Raw genomic sequence first — 24,909 nt, 5'->3', positions numbered from 1 at the left:
TTCATTTTATTTTTAAAAGCTCAAGTTTGTTAAAAGTATATAAAATGCTGTCTGATACATTCGAGCGTGTAACCGAATCGAACTACAAAATTCGTTCGTGAATTTTTGTAGTTTTAATACTTAAAATAGCCACTCATAGACTTTAATCTTTATTTGAATATATACTATTTATACTAGTATATTGAATTTATGACCAAATAACTACAAGTGATGATTACATAGTTGGCCCAGGAACAAAGCTTTAAACATCTACTTCATGTAATTACTCCTAGGCTGAACATTACTACTAGAAAGTAAATACTAACCACACATATAGTTCAAAGAGGACAAAGAAAGATAACAAAGAAGTGATAAACGATTTATAAATTTTATTATCACATTTACATAAAAACGTGTAAAATATAAGACTGCTTTAATTGTGTTTATAAAAAATATAATGAACAAAAACAAAGCTGACCATTTATAAGGAATTAAGTAAAAATGAGTTTGTTGTTATATTTGACAACATTAAATTTCATAACATTATAAAAAATACTTATATCTATTTATCTAGAGTCCCTTTAAAATTAGTAAACACTTAAATTGTATGGCTCATAGGTTATGAATTTAAATGATCGTGAACCTCGTGCGGGCAACATAGAGTGACAATAAAATTTCTACTATAAACAATAATATATAAGGAATAATAAAAATATATCGTCTATAAAAAATATATCAAAAAATTATCTAGTATACTATTTAAGCAAACAATAATAACTTAAGAGTATTGAAAGGTCATTAAAGCCTCTTCAAATGACCTGTAAACATATAAGTAATATTTTGTATACTGCTGACAAAAATCTCACAAATATTGGAACGGTGATTGAATATATAAGAAGCGTTTGATAACATAACTGTTTTGATGAAATAATGATGAGTAATGATATTGCAATCACATTTATACATATACAGCGTGTACCAAAATAAAAATAAAGTGTGGTAAAATATCATTTGCATAGAGGCATGAATTTTGGCAGACGTTGTATATAGGTAATATCTTCATATACGAAGATTTTATTGCAAATTACATCACAACTACATCGAAAATTAAGCGCTATAAAACACCATTTGTTAGGCATCATCATCCTCTCCAATGATTGTCATGAATGTTTGTGTCATGATATAAATTGTGTTCAGCAAAATATAGCTCTTTTATTATAAGCTCAATCACAAGGAACTACTTTATGCATTATGTTAAAAAAAATGTGATGAAAAGTTTAGTGATGTATAATTTTTTGTTAATATACCTACGTTCCTGATGATTGATTCCCATGAACAACAGCACCTAATAAATTAGTATTAAGTGAGATTCATTAAGTAAATAGATTAAAGCAAAAGCTATTAAAAAAATTAAATCCTAATTATGGTTAATCTATAAAGTCTACATAACAATGAGAATCCAATTGAGATTCTAAATTTACCAACATCTTCTTTAATAACGTATAGACAAATGCTGCAAATATTTACATATATAGCAACAATTGGATATATAGACTGCTCGGATATTCCTCAGAGTGTTATAATGAAAGAATATTTATATCCGAACAATCTGGGACAATTTTTTATTTATTTTCACATCCACAAGTGCCATTATCATTGTGCTGGTCGGAAATACATCTTTGTAAAACAGGGCTGCGGTTACTGTGATTTGTGAGGGCCATTTTTTTCATCTTCTGTATTACTGTAGTGGCATGATACGCTTGCTAGAAAAGTAACATTTTACGGTATAAAACACGAATATATGGAAAATTAAAAATAAAACAAAACCGAAACTGTTTCATATTACATATAAATACAAAATTGTAGAAGCAATATATTCAAGTAATTAAAGTATTATATAAGACAGTTGTTGAAGATTAACGAAAATTGTGCTAGGGTATTTAAAGAATGTAATGAAGAAATAATTGAGTAAGTGATTTAAGTATAATTCACCAGTATTATTAAATAATATATAGGCGTATTAAGTTAAAGGACCGATGATAACATTATTAACATCCTTACAAAGAACTGCTTTTTCCTTTTGATTCCGCTGCATTTAAATAAAAACTCTAAACTACTTCGAAATTGTAATAGGTAGTTCGGAAAGGTCGGTCTCAGTAAGATAAACTAGACCAAAACACAGCAAGAAAGAATGGACAACGAAAAAACATAAAATGTATTAGTAAGAAAAAATATATTTTATAAGGGACTTATGTAGGTGCCATAGGGGTAGATAGCACAAAATGTGTAATTGTGACTGTGACTAACGACTTCAGAAACCCCCTCAAGAAAACAGTATATCAAGGTCAAACCACACGATGTGGCCAATTTATATTATCTCTGCAAGAGATAACGGTACCCTCAAATCCTTCATGCTGAATGTCCATTATCATAGCTAATGATGCATGTTATGACAGGGATTCATCCAAAAATACGCCTTGTCGTTAAATATATTTTTTTGCCAAAATTTGGGTTCTAACGAACACTCATTCTAATAACAAAACTTCATCATTTGGACTCAAACTGTAAACTTGAAATGTTCATCAGTGAATAATTAATTTTACAAAACACTGTTGTCAACTTCGGCCCACTTTTATCGAAAAATCTTATATATGATGTAGAGGCAACAGAAAGATAAAGATGGGACAAAATGAAAAAGATCAAACGCTAGAGAATTTTCGTTGAATACTTAGACACGGATGGACAGTAGTTAAAAAGTAATGAAAGGAGAACAAAGAGGAACTTTTAGATGAGTAAACTGAGTCATATGTAAGATTTTCGCCAATAAAAAGTACATTATCATTTCATTTCAAAACTAATGTATTTTGATTTGAGTTTTAAGTTGTGATAAGTTAGATTTAAGAAATACTATAAACTGACTGTAAAATAAATGAAACAATCACATTCTTAATCAACAACTTTCAGCTACATATTTCTGAACCACATAGAATCTGATAAAGAGAGGAATAAATACAAATGCACGATTTGCGGCATGGATCTAATATTTTAAAATATTGTAATACTAAATTCAATCATAGGAAATATTTACGTACCTTCCATCTAGATTTTGCAAAATTTTTCTTTAACTGCTCAGAAACAGTTCCATGAATATTCTTGGTTGCAGCAGCATTACCAGATATCCTAAGATAAAAAAAAACGGGTATAAAATTATTTATAAATGTATTGGAGCAGTGCTGTTACCAAGGATGAGCTAGAGCCTGTTTGCAAGTAAATCTCTGCTCCACATTCACCGTCATTAAACTGGATATGAATTCTTTAGCAGAATCGCTGATGTCATCCCAATAAGGTGAATGGAACTCATATTCACCTTCAATCAAAAACAATTTCAAATATCGCTTGAAAACAAAACAATGATGTTATACGAATATGTATACTCAAAAAATAAATACAATTAGAAAATATATGTATTAATTAGATTGATTATATTTGAATATATGTTTCAAACTAAGCATTAAAAATATATCATGCATACATTTCCTAAGATTGACTGTATTTTGGTTCATTTACACTTTTCCTATATTGGTTTATTAATTACAGTTATAAGGAAAACATTACATAATTAGGTTTTTCCTTTGTAGCACTTCACAACCTTATATGAATTATTAACTGTTATTGAACAATAAAATCAATACTACGAATGGTCGAATAACTTTCGATATTTTTTCCACAGAAATCATTAGATGTGTTTATAATAATAAATAATAATAATAATAAACTTAGATGCTGATAATTTTATTGCGTAAAGTTGTTAACGTCACATTAACGTTAATTACAGTAACACATTTTAATAACAAGAAACTATCAAAATATTAATATTTTCAATATTAAAGAATAAAAGATATAGGATAGATATATCTTTTATATTTTTGATGTAGCAACATTATATTTTGAAATTAATTTTTACACATTTTGAATATATAGGCATGGTAAAAAATAAATTAGTCACTACACATTATAACATAAAACAATATTTAAAGGATAGACGTATAAAATACTATACCTTCCATGATACTTCAACTGACATTTTCTCTCTGCACAAGAATTATTTCATTAAATGCTTGCATTGCATATAGTGTTTTTATGATTTCAAACAAGAGATTGAATTTAATTAACGGCAATTACTTGTTTCTTACCAGGCGTAGTTAAGTATTCTACACACGCCATTAACAAATTAAAAATAACTTATGGCTATGAATTATTGTATAGCAAACTGACCTTTCAATATTTGCGCGAACAAATTGGCATCATTTTCATCGTAAAAAGGCGGATATCCACATAATAATATATACGATATGACACCTATAGACCACACATCAACTGCTTTGCCGTAAGGTTTTTGAGCTAGTACCTCAGGAGCTGGAAAAAATATAAAATATGTATTAACATTTTTCTAGCAATTTAAAAATGTAATAATTAATCAGCTAAGTTAAAAAAAATGTTTACCGACATATCCAGGCGTGCCACATGCTGTTGCCATTATTCCAGACTCTTCCATTTTTGATAAGCCAAAATCACTAATCATTATTTTTGAATCTTCATCTGGACTATAATAAAGTAAGTTTTCTGGCTAAAAATAGATAATTTTATTAACAATAATATAAACATTGAAAGAAAAAACTGGTTTTGGAAATATTTGTAAAAAGAATAATTACTTTTAAATCTCTATGAACAACTCCCTGTTCATGCATATAATCAACAGCTTCTAAAACTTGTCTAATCAAATCTGAAGCATCCTTTTCAGTGTAAGAACCCTTTTCTACTATTCTATCAAATAGTTCACCGCCAGTTACACTAAAAAATCAAACATATTTTTTTATTCAATATTATCACTGTCAGCCACACTTACAGTTCCATGACAAGAAAAACCTTAGTTTTGTCTTCAAAAGTTTCTAATAATTGGACTATATTTGGATGTTTCAACCTTAAAAAAAAACTTAATTTATCAACAAAAAAAAAACAATTAAAAGATATTTATATATACTTGTACATAAAAAAATAACTAACATATCATGTGCTATAAAAAGATTTGTTTATTTTAATTGAATAATGGTTTTCAGTAGTAGTGTTTAGCTAAATTTCTTCAATATATAAATATTTATGTATTATAAAATATTATATAATATTTCATTAAATAATGATTTAAATAATAGATTAAAATGTCTCATTAGATATTATAATTCCATGAAAGTATTCCTGACTACAATGTTAAATGTTTATAGAGTCTATTATATTTTTCCCGGTTTAATTAAACATGTGTTACATGTATTAGTCAGAATAAACCATTAAATTAGTTTTTTACAGAAATATAAATTAGTTAACCCACTAACCTAAACAAAAAAAAATTCAGTAATATAAATATATATAAATTAAACAATATAGTAATCTACAATAAAAATAATTTACTCCATATAAAGCTTGATCTATTTTAACATAAACGAAACATAAACAGGCCAGAGCAGAAGATTAAACAATATGATAAATTTTGTTGAAAAATTAAAATGTGATAGTATTTATTGATAAAACTCAGAAATATGTTTGTTTCTTTCAATATCATTCAAAATAGAGTCTATTATTACATTTGTTTATAACTTTGGATGTAATGATTTATACAATCTGTTATCTTACTCCAAAATAATTAAACTTTATAAAATCCATTTTAATGTGTAACATATTGTAACAAAATCTATAGCAAAAGTTAAATAAATATTTTTATAAATAGATGATATATAAAACATAGATTTCTGTTTCAATTTTCTGGATTCAACCTGTTTAAACCCCATTGTGAAAAAAATTGTTCATAGCCTACCTTCTCAATACTTTGATTTCATTTTCTAAAGAATCCTCTTTTCCCTTTAAAGCCTTTTTATCAATTATTTTAACAGCATACATTTCACCTGGTCTGGTTTTACTTTCTGCAATCCGTACAGTAGAAAAGGCACCTCTAATGTTAAGATATGAGTGAATTATTTGATAATATACAGGATGCAATTTTTATATATCTCCAAAAATATATAATTACACAAAACTTACGTTCCCAAGACATCTTTAAGGCTGTATTTTTCTTCAATCGCTAACTTATCTTCCTTGTTTTCTTTCTTTTTGCGATCTTTGCCAAATAGGGGCATTTTCAACATGTTGAACAATAATATATACGTCTTCAGCTGACGAAATAAGCTTTTTATCTCATATTAGTTAGTGCTTCACTGTTTTATAACTGTTTTTCTTTATAAACAACGACTCACGCATGAAAATTTACAGAAAACAAGATATTGTCACAACGCAGCTTTTGCCAACAAATATTTGGGCGATTTAAAAACAAGCTTGATACGCGGCGTAGCCAAATCGCTATATCCGGCAAGTGTTCTCAGAAAGTACGTGCAACAATCTTATTATATTAGATATTTAATTCAATTCTGTAAAATGATTTAAATTCCAGTTACAATAAGAGTTTTTATTAAAGGACAAATCATTAGAATTTGCAACCGGAATTCAGTTTAAATTTATGTATTAAATGACAATATGGCAAATTACGTTTTTTAGTGATTTTGACGTTTTATATTCTTGTCGTCTCAGATTTGCAATTCCACTAGATTCCAGTTTATTTAAAATAGAAGAGCTTTTAAATTACATCAATTAAATAACAACGTTTTGAAATAGTTTCATATTAAATTTGTTATTCAAAATATGTTAATTTAATGTTATCTATTTTCTGTTTTAATTTGGCCAATGTACTTAATAATTGTTTATTAATTACTATTTTAATTTAAACACTGAAGTAATTTACTATACTACATTAGATCATTTAGAAATATAAACAGTAATATGTAAATTTTTTACTTTTTAGTCTAATTGTTAATAGTTTACTATAATGCGACTGAAACTAGAATTTTTTTAGGGCAAAAATAATTCTTACATTTTTTATTTGCTTTAAGGCAATAAAATTGCTAAGCCTTATGAAGATGTGATGTTTATTTTATTCTGGATATTTTTTAATTAAGTTATCCAACGTATTGGTGAATTAGCTAAAGTTGACGATGACCAGGCCTAGGTCGTCGGTGTATAATTGTTGCAGAAATTGAGATTAGATGTTTGACATAATGATCCACAAGACCGTACAATGTATTGGATATATAGTATCCACATGAGTTTGAAAGATAATAGTCGTGGCCCTTTTTTGAAGTAACGAAAATGGGTCGTTTACAATAACAAAACTAAAGCAACAAGAGCAACAAGCCAGCGCAAACTAAGGCAAAACAGGATAATGTTTTCAGTTTGATGGACTTTTTGAACTACATTTAAGATACCACTGTATCAATACATTAAAAGCTAATGAATTAATCTGAATCAAAGAAATTGTGTACCGTTATAGGAATGTAAGGCGCGAATTGTCACTTGCGAAAAGTTATTGGAGCATACTAGTGAGCTAATGTCACATCCTCCTGAGTTAATCTCATATGATTATCTTTTTTTTTTAATATTTTAAAGTCTTTTTACCAACGAGGGTTTATCTGGACTGGACCTACAGTTTAACGTGGGCTTCGAGCCACGAGCCTTGGCATTAAGCCTACCGCTATTGGCCAGTGACCACTTAGATACCATCCCAGAAGACATATGGTATTACTCGGCCTGATTACTGGCGTAACTAGAATGGTTATTCCTTGTTGGATTTTCCAATGATAAAAAGAAACAACATAAAGTACATCCATGCCTCAGGATTCGCACCCGCGACTATCGCAATAGTAGGAGAACCATTCTGTCGCCTTAACCATTGCGCCAACGAAGCTGGCTGATTACCATTTATTTCATGTTTTGCAGAATTCTCTCAATGCCAAAACTTTCATCTATTTTAGTGATATTAAATACACTTTGTTCTCATATGAATGTAGATTCCAATTTCCAATTTAATGTATTTAGAATTGGGTGATTTTCACAGAAAGTAAAAAAACAATTAAGTATACATTATTTATTTGTCTGATACAAATAATATATTAGAATGTCATATAACAAAAAAACTAAAAATAATCTTGGGAATATTTTTTACATACTATAACACTAATTAAATGAACAAAATTTCTCAAGTAAAATTAGCTATATCACAAATGACTTAAAGTATATAAATGGCCTATTGAAAGAAACAGTTTAAAAGTTTTTTTGTTATTAATTTTTATAAATTTGGCATAAAAATAATAACTTCTCCACTAAGTACCCACATATAAACTGTTGTATATACTTTTAAAAAAGAAAATTACATAACAGCATTTTGTATAAAGAACAAAAATTAAAAAAGTGAAGATCAACTTTACAATGCTTGATACTTGAAAAGGTTGCTTAAAACCTTAAACCCTCACATATATTCAAGTTTATAATTTGAATGTAATAATAGAATGTATAAATGTTCATGACATCTATTCAAGAATTATATAATAACAAAAGTCTGAATATAACGAGAAGATTCAAAAAAGGAAACAAAAAAAATACCTCCCGTAAGTATTTATATATAAAAAAAGCAAACAATAATTACTTCCACATAAATTAGACAGCCTTCTTAATAAAAAGTAGTAAAAAGTTTCTGGTATAATAATGTTTTTATGTAAAAAGGATGCTCTATTGAGTGCATTTAAATGTGCAATACTTAAATAATCTAATGTTAAGGTTTATATTATTTAAATAATATATTAAAAAGGCTGTACTCATTGTTAAACCTACGATTTTTTACGCTTATTTAAAGTAAATTACGTTGAAGTCGACGGACCTGGAGAACCATGTCTTTTCCTGGTTTTACTTTTAAGTTCGTCCAGGTAGGTCTGTTGGGACTCAGCTAGTACTTGTGCCATTATCTCCTGATCGAAATCTTCAAAACTGCCTGGGAATAAAAAAACAATTACTTTCGCTTAGAGGTCAATAGAGATCTATTATTTATTTAACAAAAAGAATAAGAATTTATCATACATAAGCAATGTATAACTTTTAAACAAGTTTTCATATGTTCATGATTTGATAAAGCCATGTATCCAATTTAATGTTATCCATTTTAATAAAAGTAAACCTAATTATATATTAGTTTAAATTAACAATATACGTCTTATGCAATTTGTGTTGGTTAATTACATTTAGATCCAACATCTTGTGGATCAATTTTTCATTATATAACATTAATAATAATTGATATAAAAAGCTATTTTATGTGATAAATGTACGCAATATGTGTTTGTTCTGTTGCATATCTATGTCTATTCAACCAAGTTTTGTACATGTCATAAAGTTGTTTAATGTATTGCCTGCCGCTATTTGTAAATTCGTTTTAGAATCAGCCGATATTTTCCTCTTCATTTTATTCCAGTTAAAAAGATACCTGCTGTGTGATAAGTTCGAGCGTGTAAATAAACTAGCCTGCCAAAGTCGTCCGGTTGTCAAACGTATGTGAAATTCTTCAAAACTATAGTGATAAGTGGTAATAAACTGACAAACATTGTTTTAACACCTTGCTTGTTTTGAAAAATTTCAAATCGCTGCTTATTACTCTGATTGAAAATTCCGAAGCCAGACAGAACAGATTGACTCTCTAATCAGTTACTTTGAACAGAAACGAGATAATGGAGGCCCCTTCTTGCCAGTAAAATTCGTTAGAGAGGTAAGCATTTTTACTGTTAAATATTAATTTGCTGCGATTTTTATTGAAAATATTTTTAGCGTGTGGCAACTGCAATGAACGGAATCTTAAAAAATTAAATCCGCCAAAAAAAACCGTCCTCATACGAAGGGTGACGAATCAAGACCAGTTTGATGTTAGCTCTATCAGATATTAGATATATGAAATGTATAAAAACAGTGAGTACTTTTTCAATACAATTGTTTCAGAGAAAATTGTTAGTCTGAAAAGTAATCAAATAGGTCTAATGGAACTTGCGGATATTGCTTTAAAAGTATAGTTTTTAAAAACATATAATAAAATGAAGGAAAACTTATTATTTCAATTTATGTATTTAGATGAGACAGTATTTAAATCAGATATGGATATTTCAGAATAGGACTAATATACCCAACGGACACTCATGGCAAGATGAAAATAAAAAGTGTTATGAAAAAAAAAAGGTAAACGTTGGAATAACAATTGATTAAGTTTTATTAGTCATAACATTTATTAATAATTCATTACAGATATATTGTACTTCATGCTGGAAACAGGCATGGTTAATAATACCTTCAGCTTGGATGAACTCGATCAGACACATTGAAGAAGAAATTGACAAATAATGGAAGGAATTGTGAACAAATGTTAAATAGATTGGAAATTAAGAGCACAGTTATTCACTTGTGATATGATTCGATGCTGCCAATTTCTAAGACCGGGTGGTGAGAGTGGAAATAACTAAATGTGAGTATGTAATTAATATATGATAACTGTCGGAAATGTTAAAGTAGAGTATACAAGATTTATGTGCAGATAAGTGTGTAATTGTTCAAAATATACATGAGCATTTGGTTAAAATGTGTCAGGAGATAAAGAATAGTAACATTGTTGCAGATATAACAAATGCATTAAGAGAATGCAGTGATTTAAATCTAGTTTTATCAATAAATATATTAGATTAACAGAACAAACTAAGGGGAAATACAATAATATTGAAATTTGTTTACATGTAAATATTGTACTGCAGGACGTTTTGACGTCACAAATTTAAGTGACTTCTGTACTTCGGAGATAGACTGTATATTTCGTTAAGACCTTTTAGTGTGTCGCTATATTTTTTCCTCAACGGAGATAAAAACAAACTAGACTAGTTTGTATACTTCATAATAAAATATTTTTATATTAAAAAATTAAATATGACCGGCATGCGTGTTAGGATAATTTAAACAAAATGGAATCAATTTTATGTTAAGTTGATGTGTAGGTTACTAAAATATATGTTAGGTACTAGTTTTATATTATTTTTAAATATGAAATACATAATCTCTTACCAATGCCACTATCTACCATCGAGGACGGTCCAGCTTCTTCTTTATTTCGCAAAAGAAGATCAATATTAAAATCAGTTTCTGGTTGATCAACTATCCTTCTAGGTGAATTGTAGACTGTTTTAGCAAAAGCTTCTTCTTCTTTCGTAGGAACATATACTGGTGGGGTGTTTTCGCTGTTGTCAGAATTACCAGTAAAGTTTGTGCTTAAAGTTGTCCTAAGACTTACTATTAGGGAAACATAATTATCAGTGATGTTATGATTTTTAGTAACAACTATTTATATTACCTAATGGTGACATATTTTTGGGCGATGAGCATCCTTTTGGTGACTGGCACCCTTTAGGGGACATAGAGCCACGTCTAGAACATCTGGGACTTGAAACCATAGACGATGTAATAGTAGAGCTGCTTCCGCTGGCTAATGAATGACCTTGAGCCTTCAAACGTTTCTCCGTGTCACGGAAATACTGTATGTAAGATTCACGGGCGACCTGTTCTTCTATAGCTTCATTCGTGGCTTCCCAATCTGTAGCTTTCAGTTTATCTTCCAGCATAGTCTATTTATAATATTAAAATATTACACATCGTAAACGAGTTTGTTAGATTTAAAACTAAGAAACTATGTAAACCATAGTGATTAAAAATATTATGTATGAAGAACTAGTAGTTATTTTTCAATTATTTCAATTTCAACATCTACCTGTTCGATAAGCAGCTGTTCACTGGCTATAACAGCGTCATGAAGTCGTCTCCTATCAATGTCTATGGGATGATAGTTAGGAAGTCCTAATCCAACACCCACAGAAGGCTTATTTGGATTACTAATTGAATTGTAGTGACACATCCTATGATAAGAAAGTCTTATGGGTTCATAGGAGTTGAGAATTCTTGTAGGGCAGTTGAAGATATTAATTGGTTCTGAAAGGGCTTATAATGTGATTTCTCTAATTTCTTTGAAACTACATCCTTACCTGTTTCATAACAGTAGACTTCAATTGTTCTGTTGTAAAGTTCACTCATAGCTTGAATTTCTAAATGATTTCCATGGACATGCCAAGTCCGTTTTCGTTCTATATATTTGTCAAAATCTTCAGTGACATAAGGTTCAAAGTAATCACGATTTTGAACCTGAAATTTTTTAGTTTTGGATAAAATAGAATATTAAAACATATAAATCTATGCATATACATACATACATATATATTTAAAAGTAATTAATAAATAATACTTATAAAATTAATACTTTTTTTACTTACTATATAATTCATGCAGTCTTGCCTAACTTGGTAATGAAATTCTTGATCACCATAAACTTGATCAGCAATAGAACGGAACAGACAAGCACCATCTTCATTCATTTGTTTAATTTCATATCCCAAAGTTGACATACAGCGAGAAAAAATTTCATCTCTCTATAAAATGACATTATATCATGACATTATAATATTAAATATATAAAATTTACCTCTTGCCATTCTTTATCTGTTAATAGCCTATCTTTAACACTACTGTCATCATATTCATCTTCACTGTTAAAACCAGTGGCATCTTCTTTAACTTCAACTTTGATAATATTCTTGCTACTATTGCACGTGGGTTCTGCTGTTTCCTTAACATTGTCTGAGTTGGTATCTAATAGTGGTTCATTAACTATTTCCCTTTTAGATATTGCAATTCTGTCTCTTTTCTGTTCACGACGAATGTCCCGTTTTTGCTCTCTTTCCCTTTCCCTGTCACGAGTTCTATCAGGTTCTTTAAATCTCTTCCTTAATCTTTCTTTTCTGTCAGTTTTACTTGAAAGCAGAATTTGATATTTTAAGGAAGGAGTTACATTATTACATGCAATAGACTTAACTTAATTACTTTTATGAATACTACAACTTTTAAATTAACAAATAATACACATGCATTCTTAACTAAGAATAATTATGAATAAATCAAGTTAATAATAATATTCATTACCTATAAAGTTTAATATTAATACTACTAAATATGGTATAAAATAAATACTCACAATGGAAAAGGTGAACGCCGTGTATTGGAGCTATTTTCAGATAGAGATGATATTTGCATAGCATTAATATCATTTCTTCTATTAGTTCTTTCTGTTGTTCCCTAAAAATACAAACAAGTTTGTTATATACATTACCAAATATTTGAATTCTTATTCAGACATATGCTGATCAAGATAATTTGCTAGCTGAATATATATTATCGTTTTGATAAAGATAGTGCACAATAGTTATAAATGAAAGAAAGTGGAAAGGTCCCATCACCAACTTACATTTTGCTGACTAACTTCTTTACTCTCTTCCGCACCAGCATTTGTTTTACGAATAGCTGGCAAAATAGTCATTTTACCAAATGTTTAAGTAAATACACTTCTAAAATATAACTAAATTTTACCCAAGAACGCACAGAAAATATTATGTCAGCTACCTTCTGCAGCAGAACAGCTGTATTCACTACCAACCTAAAAATGCAAAAATTTGTCATTAAACTAGGTTTTATTTACTTTTATGTTCGATAAATATATACCGACTTAATTGTTATATTGAGGTACGTTCTTTTAATTCAGTATTTACATTTTTTTTATTGAACGGAAAATACCTTTTATTTACTACCTGCGTTGAAGAACCCTACCCTAACGGAACAGAAAAGGATAACGAATAACAGGTGACATTTAAACAAAAACAAAAAAGACGTAGTACATTCCTACTTTAAGTCAAATTGTCAAACTTGTCAAAATGTATGTCAAACAGTTTGTGTAATTTTTCATTTGTTTTTAAATGTATTTTGTAATGTTTGTTCTAATACATTCTGTAATTTTAAGAATTGTTTGATATTTTACTTCAATTCTATGAAAGATGTTAAAATTTGGTTCAAAACATGATAGCAATATTGTTTATAAATGTACCGTACGTCTTTTAGAAGATACAGAAATACTTGAATGTGAATATAGGGTAAATTAAGTTTATTACTTATTTATTGTTAATTTTATTGTTCTGTATTTATTTTTTAGCTACATGATAAAGGAAAATACTTATTAGACTATGTCTGTCAACAACTAAATCTTGTTGAACAAGATTATTTAGGCCTTAGATATGTGGATAATCATGGCCAGAGAGTATGTTTTAGATCATTTATCAGAGTATTTTGTAATTTGTTAAACTTTTAGCATTGGCTAGATTTAGGTAAATCTATATGTAAACAGGTAAAGGATCTTGATCCTGTATTATTTAGTTTTCGAGTAAAGTTTTATCCTCCTGATCCATTTCGTCTTAAAGAAGAAATTTCAAGATATCAAATATTTTTGCAATTAAAAAGAGATTTGTTACATGGTCGACTGTATTGTGGTACAGGCGAGGCTGCAATATTAACAGCATTGATTGTTCAGGGTATGTATTGATAGTTTAGTATTTTATTCTTACAGTAATAAAATATTATATCTACTAGGGGATTTGGGTGATTACGATCCTGAAATTCATATAGGTAACTATATATCAGATTTAAAAATTCTTCTTAAACAAACAGAAACAATAGAGGAGAAAGCAATAGAGATTCATCAAAAACAATTAAAGGGTCAAGATCAATCCCAAGTGGAAAACAGTTTCCTAAAACTTGCCTGTCAACTTGATACTTATGGAGTCGATCCTCATCCTGTAAAAGTATGTGTGTGCTTTTCCATGAATAGTTTTCTTATCAAATTAAATAGGGTTTATTGCAGGATCATAAGGGAACACAATTATATTTGGGTATAAATTTTAGTGGAATAATTACATTTCAAGGCAGTAGAAAAACTCATCATTTTAGATGGCCTGATATTCAAAAAATTAACTATGAAGGGAAAATGTTTATTATTCATTTAAATTATAATGAGGTGAGTTTAGATTAGAGGCTTTTTGTGTTTTAGCCTTTTTTGCATTAAGAACTTTTTAAGACTTTTATATATTATGATAATTATGTTATGAAGATTAATAAAAAGTATTTAACAAACTGGGAATTAAATAAATTAAGTCAGCATTTGGTTTGCATATTTATTACTATAATTATAACTTATTTTTATATGATACAAATAAATAAAATGATCTGCAGTATTTATGTTTCGAAAATTATAAAAGAATAGTACTATATAAAACTTACCAATCATGCTTCATATATTATAATAAATATTATCATATTATATTGATTGTGTAACAATTAATTTAATTTAATATATTAATATGAACAAAAGGTTGTATTCACTACTTTATTTGATGTTTCCTGAAAATAATATAAATATATTTTATTTTTCACATAAGCTTTTCAACTTCATTTCATTTTCAATTTTAATTTTATATAACAAGCTTTTTAATACCATTATTTTATTGTTTTTAGAAAAAACATACTGTTGGATTTAAATGTCCAACTGGAGCGGCATGTAGGCATATCTGGAGATGTGCTATGGAGCAAATGTTATTTTTTACGTAAGTTTATTGGGTTGTTAGTTTTATGTCAATGGTAGAATAGAATCTTCTCATTGTTCTTATTTTGTTATTCTAATTATTGTTGTTAGTCTAATAGTCAGTGGTAGTTTAATTAGTTGCATTGATTGGAACCCATTGAAATTTTGTGTAATAATGAAAGGGTAGTAATTTAGACTATTTCATAAATTACATTAAATAATCAAACAGTGGGTTTTAGTTAAATCAGTTTATATTAATTATCAGTAGTGCAAAAGGGAACCACATGTTTAATTAGAAAAATGCACTTGATCAACAATAGTTTTGTGAATATTTAGTTTGCCAACTAGCTCAGACGCACCATCAGTTGTATCAGGAGGAGGATTCTTTTCCTGGGGTACAAAGTTTAAATATACGGGGAGAACTGAAAAAGAAATATTGGAAGATTCTGGATCACCCAGCCGGAAAGAACCCACTATCCAAAGAACCTCCAGTATGCGAAGAAAAGCATCTAGTGTACCTGCTACGCCATCAACACCTTTGCAACCCCATTTAGGCAAGTAGTTTAAGTTAGACATTTTTTAGACTGTTTAGGAATGAAATCTATATGTAGGTTATAGTAGTTTGCCGCGTTCAAGCCATTCGGATGTTGGTGGTTCTCGTATGGAGTGTAGTAGTAGTACAGGATTGTTGTCGGGGCTTGATTGCAATCCTGCACAGGGTTATAGTGATGTCGCTGCCTTAGAAACTGTTTGTGAGGATCAAGAAGCAATAAGTGGAAGAAAGTTACGCACTACAGGTAAGACGCACAGATTGATTTTAATACCTGACATAGTTAAGGGTGATGTTTTGTTTCAGTACTTAAAGATGATTCCATAGATAGATTTAGTGATTATTATTTTCGTGATTCATTCGAACATTCCTCATCTGAATCTCAATTACTTGACAACTATCGATATGATACTACGAATCCATCGCATCGATCAAGCAGAAGTCAAACACCTCTGCTAAATTCCCAAGTAGATGGGAAGACGTGTGTTACTAATAATAATCAGTCCTCCCATCACCAACACAAAACTAATAGAAATACGAAGAAAGTTAGTGCTTTCATTCCTGCACTGTTAGTTGTGGTGACGCTACTATTCACTGCTACTGTACTGCTGTTAGAAACTGATTTATTAGGCAATATTAACATTCCAGAAATTGTTGCTTTAAAGTACCATGTTTATGAACCAATCAAGACATTCTTTCGCAGTAAGCTTTCATTTTTGTGAATCTAATGCCCTATTTCAACATTACTAGTCTCGAATTCATAGCTTTATTTTTAACATTCCACCTTTTTTTTGTTGCAAGGTCAGAAATTCACACCATCTTAGAATGTTTTAATTTCAGTTCGCTGTATTCAAATAACTATTGCCAAGAGATTTAAGATAAAGAGTATCTAAACTCATATTTTTTTTTAACAATATACATTCCTCATAACTCTGAACTTGTAACAACTACTTAATTTTACTTTCTGAATCTCATTATCGATCAATAAAGTATGATATTCAACTTTATATTGATATTAATATATTTATTTTCGTTGTTTTTGTTGATTGTTTTATCCTGTTACATTTTAACAAAATTAGAATAATAATAACCGTTACATACACGATCGATACAACCTAAGTAACAGTATCATTACTTAAAATGTAATTCCTAAAATTGTGTTATTTTTTATTTATATATTTTTACTAATGTTTTAATCAGATCTGACGCATCCTTGTATTATTTATATTTTTCAAAGGGGACTTTTTATACTTATAGAACATAATGACAAAAAAAAATCAGTTAATATGTCGATATTGTCAGGTTTCTGTTTTTCTTTTTAGTAAGTTGTAGGCTTTATAGATGAGAACTTTTATAAGGAATGTGCTTGTTAATTATAGTGTTTCATAGAACGAAAATTATTTTAATTGAATTAAAATACAGTTATTGATGACATTTATAGAATGTCTAGGAAAAATTGATTGCACCTTTTTAGTTTAGTTATGTGTTTCTTTATATATATATATATATATATATATATATATATATATATTATTTAGTTTGTATGTAAATTAATGGGGCACCTTTTGAACATATTAAAAGTGTTGCACAATACAGCAAGAATGAGTAATAAGTACTTTTATCGGTTTCATCTCTTAAAATAAATCTGTGATCTTTTTCAACCTGCTGTTTTAGGCATAGTTAAAAAATGTACAAAATAGGACCCTGAATCAAAAAAAAAATATATATATTATTTTTTTGGCTTCAAATATCTAAAAATTGTAGTATCCTATTTTGACTGTTCCAATTAAGTAGATTTCAATAGAAGTGTGGACACAGCAAAATACTGCAAGTTTTTGATATCTACATAATAAATATAATTCTAAACAACCTGCACAGGCTTCTTATTGGTATTTATTTGATGAGTTTTCCACCGTTTGATCACTTCATTGAAAACGGTGGCAACTCAACAATCTCAACGTATAATAAATTGCAGCACAATATATACATAAAATCAAAAGATATTTTTTTATATTTGTAATGTTTTATGGGGCCATTTGAATGATTTTATGCACGAGACTGTTTACATATTAATTTGGATTGTTTCGATGATCATGGTATTATGTGCCATGTAACTTAGTATATCGAAAGGTCAGCTCGTGCATTTAGTGCCATCTACCTTAGCCTAAAGGGTTATTTAACTATACGCAATATGCTCCGGCGTGTTTATGATTTTTCACGATAATTTAGCTATTAAGATGTGGTTGTTTTGTAATGTTTTTTACAAGTCAACTTTTTGCCAAATACAAACCTAAGTCAATTAATATTAGCGTTTTATTTTACTATTTTTTAAATATCCTTATCATTTTTGAATGTAGTGACTGTCAACGGTTGGCTATGGAGAGTTGGCTGAAGAGCCTCAGTGAAGGTATCGGAATGGCAACTCTTCATAAAAAAAAATTAACAAATAAAAAAGAGGATATAATGAGTGAGTTATTCTGCTCTCTTATAGATATAATTTTGAATTTCAGTAAATAAATTGAATATATTATTATTTAAAAAGATGTCAGGAAGAAACATTTCTGTAGGGATGGTTATTAGTCCGACATTATTTACCGCCATATTAAAAATTATTTTATCATTTCTGTTACTCAAATTTCAGTCGTATCGGGTAAATTAATTAAGTTTTTATATCAATTTGTGTTAATTTATTCATTCATGTGCGTTATTCATTTGCATTTTACATAACTTAGTTTTAAGAAACTTTGGTATTCTATATTAAGATTTTTTGTTTGTAGATGCTTTGAAATATTAAGTTGATTAAAAAATGCTTAGGAAGGTTTTTATAAATATTATTAAATTTGTTAATTAAGACTATATTTTAATTGCAGTGAAAGAATTCAATAAAATAGCAAAATTAACATTTTATTCAGTTTTCCTAGCGATCTTTTTATAGAAGTTTAATTTTAATGGTTTTATGTTGACATCTAGTATAATAACACATAATATTTAGTATTTGATACGTATGTCAAGATAGCATGATCTGAAACATATTACAGGTTTCATCTTATTGGGGCTCAAATTTACAGAATACGATGTTTTCGTTAAAAGTGGTGCCATAGATGGCGCCCTCTTATGTTGTATAACCAAACAACATTGGATTTGTGTGGCTGGTTGTGTTCGGTGTCGGTATTCGGTAGTCAAGTCAAAATCATAGCTGCATTGATATTATTTGTGTTCGGATATTTTGTTGCTGTTCAGGCACTCCCAGCGAATTTTCAAAATAAATTCATGTTTTTGACAGAACTGGTGCTAAATTAATAGCGATTTTCATAGATCAATCGCGTATAACAAGTTATACGAACAAAGAATCGGCGTTTGATAGGTTCTTCATAGTCAGTTTCAAAATGGAGTAGAAACATTTTTGTTGTTATTCTCAAATCAGAAAGAACAGCGTGTTGTGTTTGTTTGTAGACCTTGTTAACATCTACAGACAGGTTGTTGTGTTTTGATTTGTGAGGTTTAAACACGATATAAACATTTCCTAACCTAGTGCTTATGTTTAATATACAAGAACATTTTCCAAGTAAATAATCTTGGATGCTGCTGAAACTGTGTGTATGATGACCTTTGTGAGAAGTTCTCTTCTGTTTAAGGTAAGGGACTGACCTTAGAGTACTATGTTTATTTATTTAATGGGTGTTGAAAAAATACTTAAGCTTAAATTGCCATTTACTGGGTAAATGTATATTTACTTAAGAGTAAACACCTGTACTTATATCTAAGCGGTGTGAAAGGATTGTTTTCATGTTTTGTAACATGATATAACGGGAAACATGTAGATTGAATTGTTTAATAAATGAAACTGTACAAATATATTTCTTTGCACAGTGAGGAATATGTAGTGTGAATCAATGGACATTGTTTAGCGGTTTTCCCAATATCTTGCTACTTTCCTTTTTCAGCCAGAGAAAATACACTAGAGAGGTTTATTTTAAAAGCATTTGTTAAGGTTTCTTGAAGGGTTCTCCCTTTGGCCTATTTTTCAAGGGTTTTTACCCGGATTTTCTTTTATTCGCAGGAAAAAATGCGTATGCGTGTTATTGTGGAACGTTTTTAAATAGGTTTCCTGAAAGAATTATAGTAGAGATTAACATATCTCCATTGTTATAACCTTTAATTAGATACGGGATAAAATTGGAAATATTCCTTTTTATCATAATATAATCTGTTTATTATAGAAATATATTATACGTTGGGTTATTTTGGTATAACACATGGGTTAAGCACTAAAAAACGAGTAGAAATTCATTAATATAATAAATTATTTGTTATAACTAGAAACATTAAATATATTACGTTTATTTTATAAATCTTATGTTCGTACATTTATTAGGTTACTAAAAATGTTGCCCCGGTAGCTGTTATAATTTGTATTAAATTAATGTATGATTTTATTGTATTTTATATCATTAATTTAAAAAACTAAAAAATAAAATGCCTGTCGATATCGATATTTCCATAACTGTTCGTAAATAAAAAATATAAAAAACAATTTTTTTGAGGGCACATTAGAAATTCCGATTTATCAAGAAGCTGAAAGTATCTTTTTGCGATTTATCGGTGCTTTCGGGAGCTTCATACTATTGGAATTCAATATGAATCTCACAAAATCTAGATGGTATTGAATGGATCCAACTTTGGCAAGTGGCCTTTTCTTGTCCTCATTCTGATTACTAAACACTATCAATATTTGATTTCCTTCGGCACAATACCGAACTAAAGTCGAATACATCGTCAAAGTTTCACTGTGGAAGTTTTATAATCAATTTTAAAACTAGGATTTTGAGAGGGTTTTGCTATTCGAGCAGGAAACTTTACCGGAACTTCACTGTTGGAATCTGGAATTATTTGAGGGAATTATTGAATAAAAAAGTTAGAATGACGAGGTCAGGGAAATATTTATGTTACGAATAATACCTGTTTATGAAATTTTGAATCTATGAATTATATAAAACTTTTTGATTCCAAAGTTTTCCTTGTGTACACTCGTAAAATAAAGTTTAAATTATCATTATGTCAGATTTATATGAATTCATCATAGTTATATAAATATTTATTTTAATAATGGTTTTCTGATATTTATTTAATAAATATTTTGAGATTTCTCTGAGGTATATTTTAATGTTTTTTTCATTATTTTTATATGGATTCATCGGTATTCGCACGGAAGAGTTTATTTTTTATTATAATCGGGGTTTAAAGAAAATTGCATAAATGTTTAGGGTCTTCTTTTATTTATTATGTTGAGATAAAACTAACGTTTAGACTTTCTCGTTCTGATTACTAAAGACTGTCGATATTCGATTTTCTTGAGCACAATACCGAATTAAAGTTGAATACATCGGGAAAGTTTAACTGAGGAAGTTTTTTAATCACTTTAAACTAGGATATTGAAACAGTTTGCCTACAGAATGGGTAAAAAATTTGTTAAACTGTACTACTGGAATTAGGAGTTATTTAGGTTCATTAGAAAGTAGTAATGAGAATATCTCGAATTGTTTATGAATTACTTTGAAGGTTTCATTATAAAATGTTTAATCAATATTTATCAGAATGTGGAAGTACTTAATTAATGTTACTTTTACTACAATTTTTAGCCTTTCAAATGGTTATATTGTTTAGTTAATTGTTTCTCATTTCTTTTAAAATATTGTAAGGTTCGATTGCAAATGAATGATATAAATATAAAAAAAAAATCGATGTGTGTTGTGCCGAGTAGATACACTATAGAGTGTTAATAGGACTCGGTCAAAATATATACAACTTCTTTATATTTTTGATTCTTTTTGGAATGTATGACAATCTATAAGTATTATTGTGTATTTTAATGCAAATAGTTATGTAACTGCTCTTTACACCTCACGTCTAACTCTAACTCTTTTATTCTGTAAGATTAAGTCTTTTAATACTTATAACAATCAAGTAACTTATTTTCAAACATCGTTATAGCTAACTTGTCATTCAAGCATGAGTTTTCCTGTTTTCCAACATCTGTTTGGCATACCCCTTAAGGCATCGTATTTCAGTACATGTCAATCATGACTTTTCATGTAAACGATGTAATTGTTGATATTGCAATATTTAGGTCTAATGAATTTGCTCAAAACTATATTATTCATTGTCAGATGCTACTAAACTAGAAGATTGTTAATTTTTTAGAGATGTGGTGCTACAAACAAGGATCAGACCACAGTGTAGGACTTTATTAATTTTTTTTTCGTTTACTAGAATGACCAGCTAGAACCAAATGGTCTTTGGCTGATGTCGCTTTAGGTTCGGGATATGATTGTTTTGCAGGCGACAGAGACCCTGGGTTACGACTGGGACCGTGGTAGTTTGTTTACTATCGGAGTTTGTGGACGGGTAGGGATTTTATTAAGGTGTTATCGTGTTCTAAGGTTTCTGTGGAGAACCTCACACTGAGCATGTTTATGAAATTTTTCACAAACGGGATGCCTGATTCCAGGTGTGTATTGACGTTCCTCATAAACCATGGAGAGTAACGCACGGAATTTTTTCGATTGGAACACTTGGAGTAGTTCAAGTTGTCTCTCCGAGACATACTTGTACCACACCTGTGCTCCATTGAGGCAGATTAGACGGACTAGCATTTTATACAAGGTCGCTTTCTATGGGATTGGGGGACTTTATTCCACTTTGCTGTTAATATATTGCTTGTCGAAATACGATTACTGTTAGAATTATTTCAAGTTTACATTTTTTAACATTTTTCTGTGGTAAACATAATGAGTTCCAGTCAGATAAGGAGAATTTCTGATACGTGAAGTTTTTTTGTTCAATAAAAACAGCGAGAATAAAAACCGTTATATACATACTTGTGGAATTTTATTGTTCAAATGTTTTGGCCGAGTGCTTGGATGAGCTGTATTAGAAGACTTGCCAGGAAACATTTGAAACAAGAGTTTTTCTGGAAGGGCATCCGCAAGTTGTTAGAATTATAGCAAAAATATGCAGCTAACGCGTACATATTGAATGAATTGCTTTTCATATTTTGTCACGTTCAGTTATTGCATGTTTTGTCATACTTGTTACATCAAAGCTTAAACTATCGAAAAAGCAAAAAGTCATGAATAAGACATTTAAGCGAAATGGTCATTTATGGCTATAAAGCCTTAAAGATGTAGTCTTTTACGAGCCGCAAAATTCGAATTAAAGTGTTACTGTATATATTTATTGACGCCAATTGAACAAATTGAATGATGTATTGGTGCAAAAATATAGCAATAACGAGTAACAGATGCAAAGTTATCTTCTTGCATGACAACGCTCGGTCACATGTTGCAATAGTTGTGAAGGACACTCTGTTGCTGCTTGACTGGGAAGTTTTGCCTTACACACTAGACATATTGCTAAAGAGCTAAAATTGAGTATTTTCGGATTGGAGCTGTCATATCGAAAATAGCTAGTCTGTGTTGTGTTAGTATTCTTAAAAAAATCGACACCTGGCATTAACCAGTCAGGCACAACAGGCCAGAGGCTGATAAAAATGACGAAATCAAATTTCGGTACCAACACTTGGGAGGTATACATTAAATCGCCATCTCTATAAATAACACAGCTGTGGCCGCTATTGCGAAACATCCAAGCTTTTGACATTTCCCGGAAACGAGAAATACGACACAGAGCGTGTCTCAAAGGTGCCGCCTTTCAAATTTGTCATGCTCATTGGCGAAAAATGCATCTTTCGAATTAAGAGTCCTTCAATTTTAGTTTTCACTTAATAATGTTGAAATCGATTCAGAAATAGGTATCTAAAATAATCAGCTATTTCTTTCCTGCATTTTATTTTTGAAATAAGATACATTTTGATGGTATATTTATTATATCACTACATAGTATAAAACAAAGTCGCCTTTTCTGTCCCTATATCCCTATGTGCGCTTAAATCTTTAAAACTACGCAACGGATTTTGATGCGGTTTTTTTCAATAGAGTGATTCAAGAGGAAGGTTTATATGTATAATACATGCATAATATACTAAGGCAACATTGCTAATTTTGGAGGTTTCTAACGTGATGTCGTAAATTAACCTATTTTTTTAGGCTTATTTAGCAATTAGCAAAAACGCTGCCTAACCCTACGAGTTAGATCAAATTAATGTACTACAGTATTGTACACCATAAAAAGGTCTACAAAAAAGTCCGCGATGGTATATGTTTATCTTTTAGGGATAACCCACATTAACCATTTTTATTGTTTACTTTTTACGTGAGAAAATGGCTTATTTACGAAGCTATTTTAAGCAATACGGCATTAATCCTTATCGAATTAAGTACCTTAAATACAGTGTGCAATTAATATAGATCAATATGGTTCCTTACAGCATGCAAATTAAACAAATATTTTCGGAGATATTACTAAATTATTATTAAATTTAAAATTTGCATTTAAAAATGTGTAATGTAATAAAAATTGTATGAATTTAGATATTCCAAAGATAGCAGGAAATCTTCATAGTAAGTATAGGGGAAGAGGAATTGTTTTACTCCAAATTTAATGCGTGCAGGCCAAGGGCAGTAATGAATGAACCAAAAATACTGGATCGATTTTAATCATGTTTTCATTGAGTGACATAGGCATATATATTTTATGCCCGTGCAAAGTCGGAGCGGGCCGCTATGTTTTTATATACAACGTTCATATTTTTTCTGTAGTGTATTTAATTTAGTATCAGCATTGCACCCGTGCGAAGCCGGGGCGGGTCGCTAGTAGATACTAAATAGTAGATGAGTGATATTTTTCTAGGTTATTAACGATTTCTTATTTGGTTCTTCTGTTATTCCCTGTTCAAGACGTCAGAGGGATAAATTAGAAAAATAGTTTATTTTGTTGATAAAATTCTTATATATAT

The 24,909-nt window shown here is 29.4% G+C and overlaps 4 protein-coding genes and 1 long non-coding RNA gene across 11 annotated transcripts in view; 3 read left to right on the top strand and 2 right to left on the bottom strand.

The window, feature by feature from the left end:
- Positions 1 to 353: 353 nt before the first annotated feature.
- Positions 354 to 6,403, bottom strand: CaMKI (Calcium/calmodulin-dependent protein kinase I). The gene is made up of 9 exons (XM_076404899.1): positions 6,070 to 6,403; positions 5,846 to 5,980; positions 4,886 to 4,960; positions 4,692 to 4,830; positions 4,483 to 4,606; positions 4,255 to 4,395; positions 3,220 to 3,346; positions 3,072 to 3,159; positions 354 to 1,742 (listed from the first exon to the last, which is right to left on the bottom strand). Exons 1-9 carry the CDS (start codon positions 6,171 to 6,173, stop codon positions 1,602 to 1,604), a joined length of 1,074 nt encoding a protein of 357 aa, XP_076261014.1. The 5' UTR covers positions 6,174 to 6,403; the 3' UTR covers positions 354 to 1,601.
- Positions 6,404 to 7,987: 1,584 nt separating this feature from the next.
- On the bottom strand, positions 7,988 to 13,714 carry Duba (Deubiquitinating enzyme A). Of its 4 annotated transcripts, none has more exons than XM_076404897.1 (11): positions 13,540 to 13,658; positions 13,441 to 13,474; positions 13,286 to 13,385; positions 13,016 to 13,116; positions 12,467 to 12,794; positions 12,258 to 12,413; positions 11,973 to 12,129; positions 11,702 to 11,919; positions 11,288 to 11,558; positions 11,002 to 11,226; positions 7,988 to 8,902 (listed from the first exon to the last, which is right to left on the bottom strand). In XM_076404897.1, exons 3-11 carry the CDS (start codon positions 13,355 to 13,357, stop codon positions 8,772 to 8,774), a joined length of 1,659 nt encoding a protein of 552 aa, XP_076261012.1. In that variant the 5' UTR covers positions 13,358 to 13,385; positions 13,441 to 13,474; positions 13,540 to 13,658; the 3' UTR covers positions 7,988 to 8,771. The 4 variants fall into 4 exon arrangements, with proteins under 4 accessions (XP_076261012.1, XP_076261013.1, XP_076261011.1 ...); XM_076404898.1 differs by having other exon boundaries at positions 13,612 to 13,656; XM_076404896.1 differs by having other exon boundaries at positions 13,286 to 13,474; positions 13,626 to 13,714.
- Positions 9,529 to 10,408, top strand: LOC143196931 (uncharacterized). 2 transcript variants are annotated; one of them, XR_013005885.1, is made up of 4 exons: positions 9,529 to 9,670; positions 9,730 to 9,867; positions 10,063 to 10,131; positions 10,198 to 10,408. It is a non-coding gene; the product is annotated as an uncharacterized LOC143196931 (long non-coding RNA). The 2 variants fall into 2 exon arrangements; XR_013005886.1 differs by lacking the exon at positions 9,529 to 9,670 and having other exon boundaries at positions 9,712 to 9,867.
- Positions 13,715 to 13,732: 18 nt separating the features above from the next.
- Frmd5 (FERM domain containing) lies at positions 13,733 to 18,298 on the top strand. Of its 2 annotated transcripts, none has more exons than XM_076404893.1 (9): positions 13,733 to 13,964; positions 14,024 to 14,128; positions 14,180 to 14,399; positions 14,458 to 14,669; positions 14,717 to 14,881; positions 15,379 to 15,467; positions 15,782 to 15,999; positions 16,057 to 16,242; positions 16,302 to 18,298. In XM_076404893.1, the coding sequence occupies exons 1-9, from the start codon at positions 13,869 to 13,871 to the stop codon at positions 16,715 to 16,717; spliced, it is 1,707 nt and encodes a 568-aa protein (XP_076261008.1). In that variant the 5' UTR covers positions 13,733 to 13,868; the 3' UTR covers positions 16,718 to 18,298. The 2 variants fall into 2 exon arrangements, with proteins under 2 accessions (XP_076261008.1, XP_076261009.1); XM_076404894.1 differs by having other exon boundaries at positions 13,736 to 13,964; positions 15,794 to 15,999.
- An 846-nt stretch (positions 18,299 to 19,144) lies between these two features.
- PlexB (Plexin B) overlaps positions 19,145 to 24,909 on the top strand; it is a 385,819-nt gene continuing 380,054 nt past the window's right edge. For both annotated transcript variants that reach the window (XM_076404883.1, XM_076404880.1), the window contains exon 1: positions 19,145 to 19,630. The gene's annotated coding sequence lies outside the window, so the exon portion shown is untranslated. The remainder of the gene's footprint in view (positions 19,631 to 24,909) is intronic.

This window comes from Rhynchophorus ferrugineus, unplaced genomic scaffold (assembly GCF_030347505.1).
Source record: "Rhynchophorus ferrugineus isolate W39M unplaced genomic scaffold, kcgeb_rfMv2 rfM5, whole genome shotgun sequence".
In the NCBI taxonomy this organism is placed as follows: domain Eukaryota; kingdom Metazoa; phylum Arthropoda; class Insecta; order Coleoptera; family Curculionidae; genus Rhynchophorus; species Rhynchophorus ferrugineus.
The sequence above is the reverse complement of the archived record's forward strand: the minus strand, read 5'-3'. Positions and strand labels throughout refer to the sequence as shown.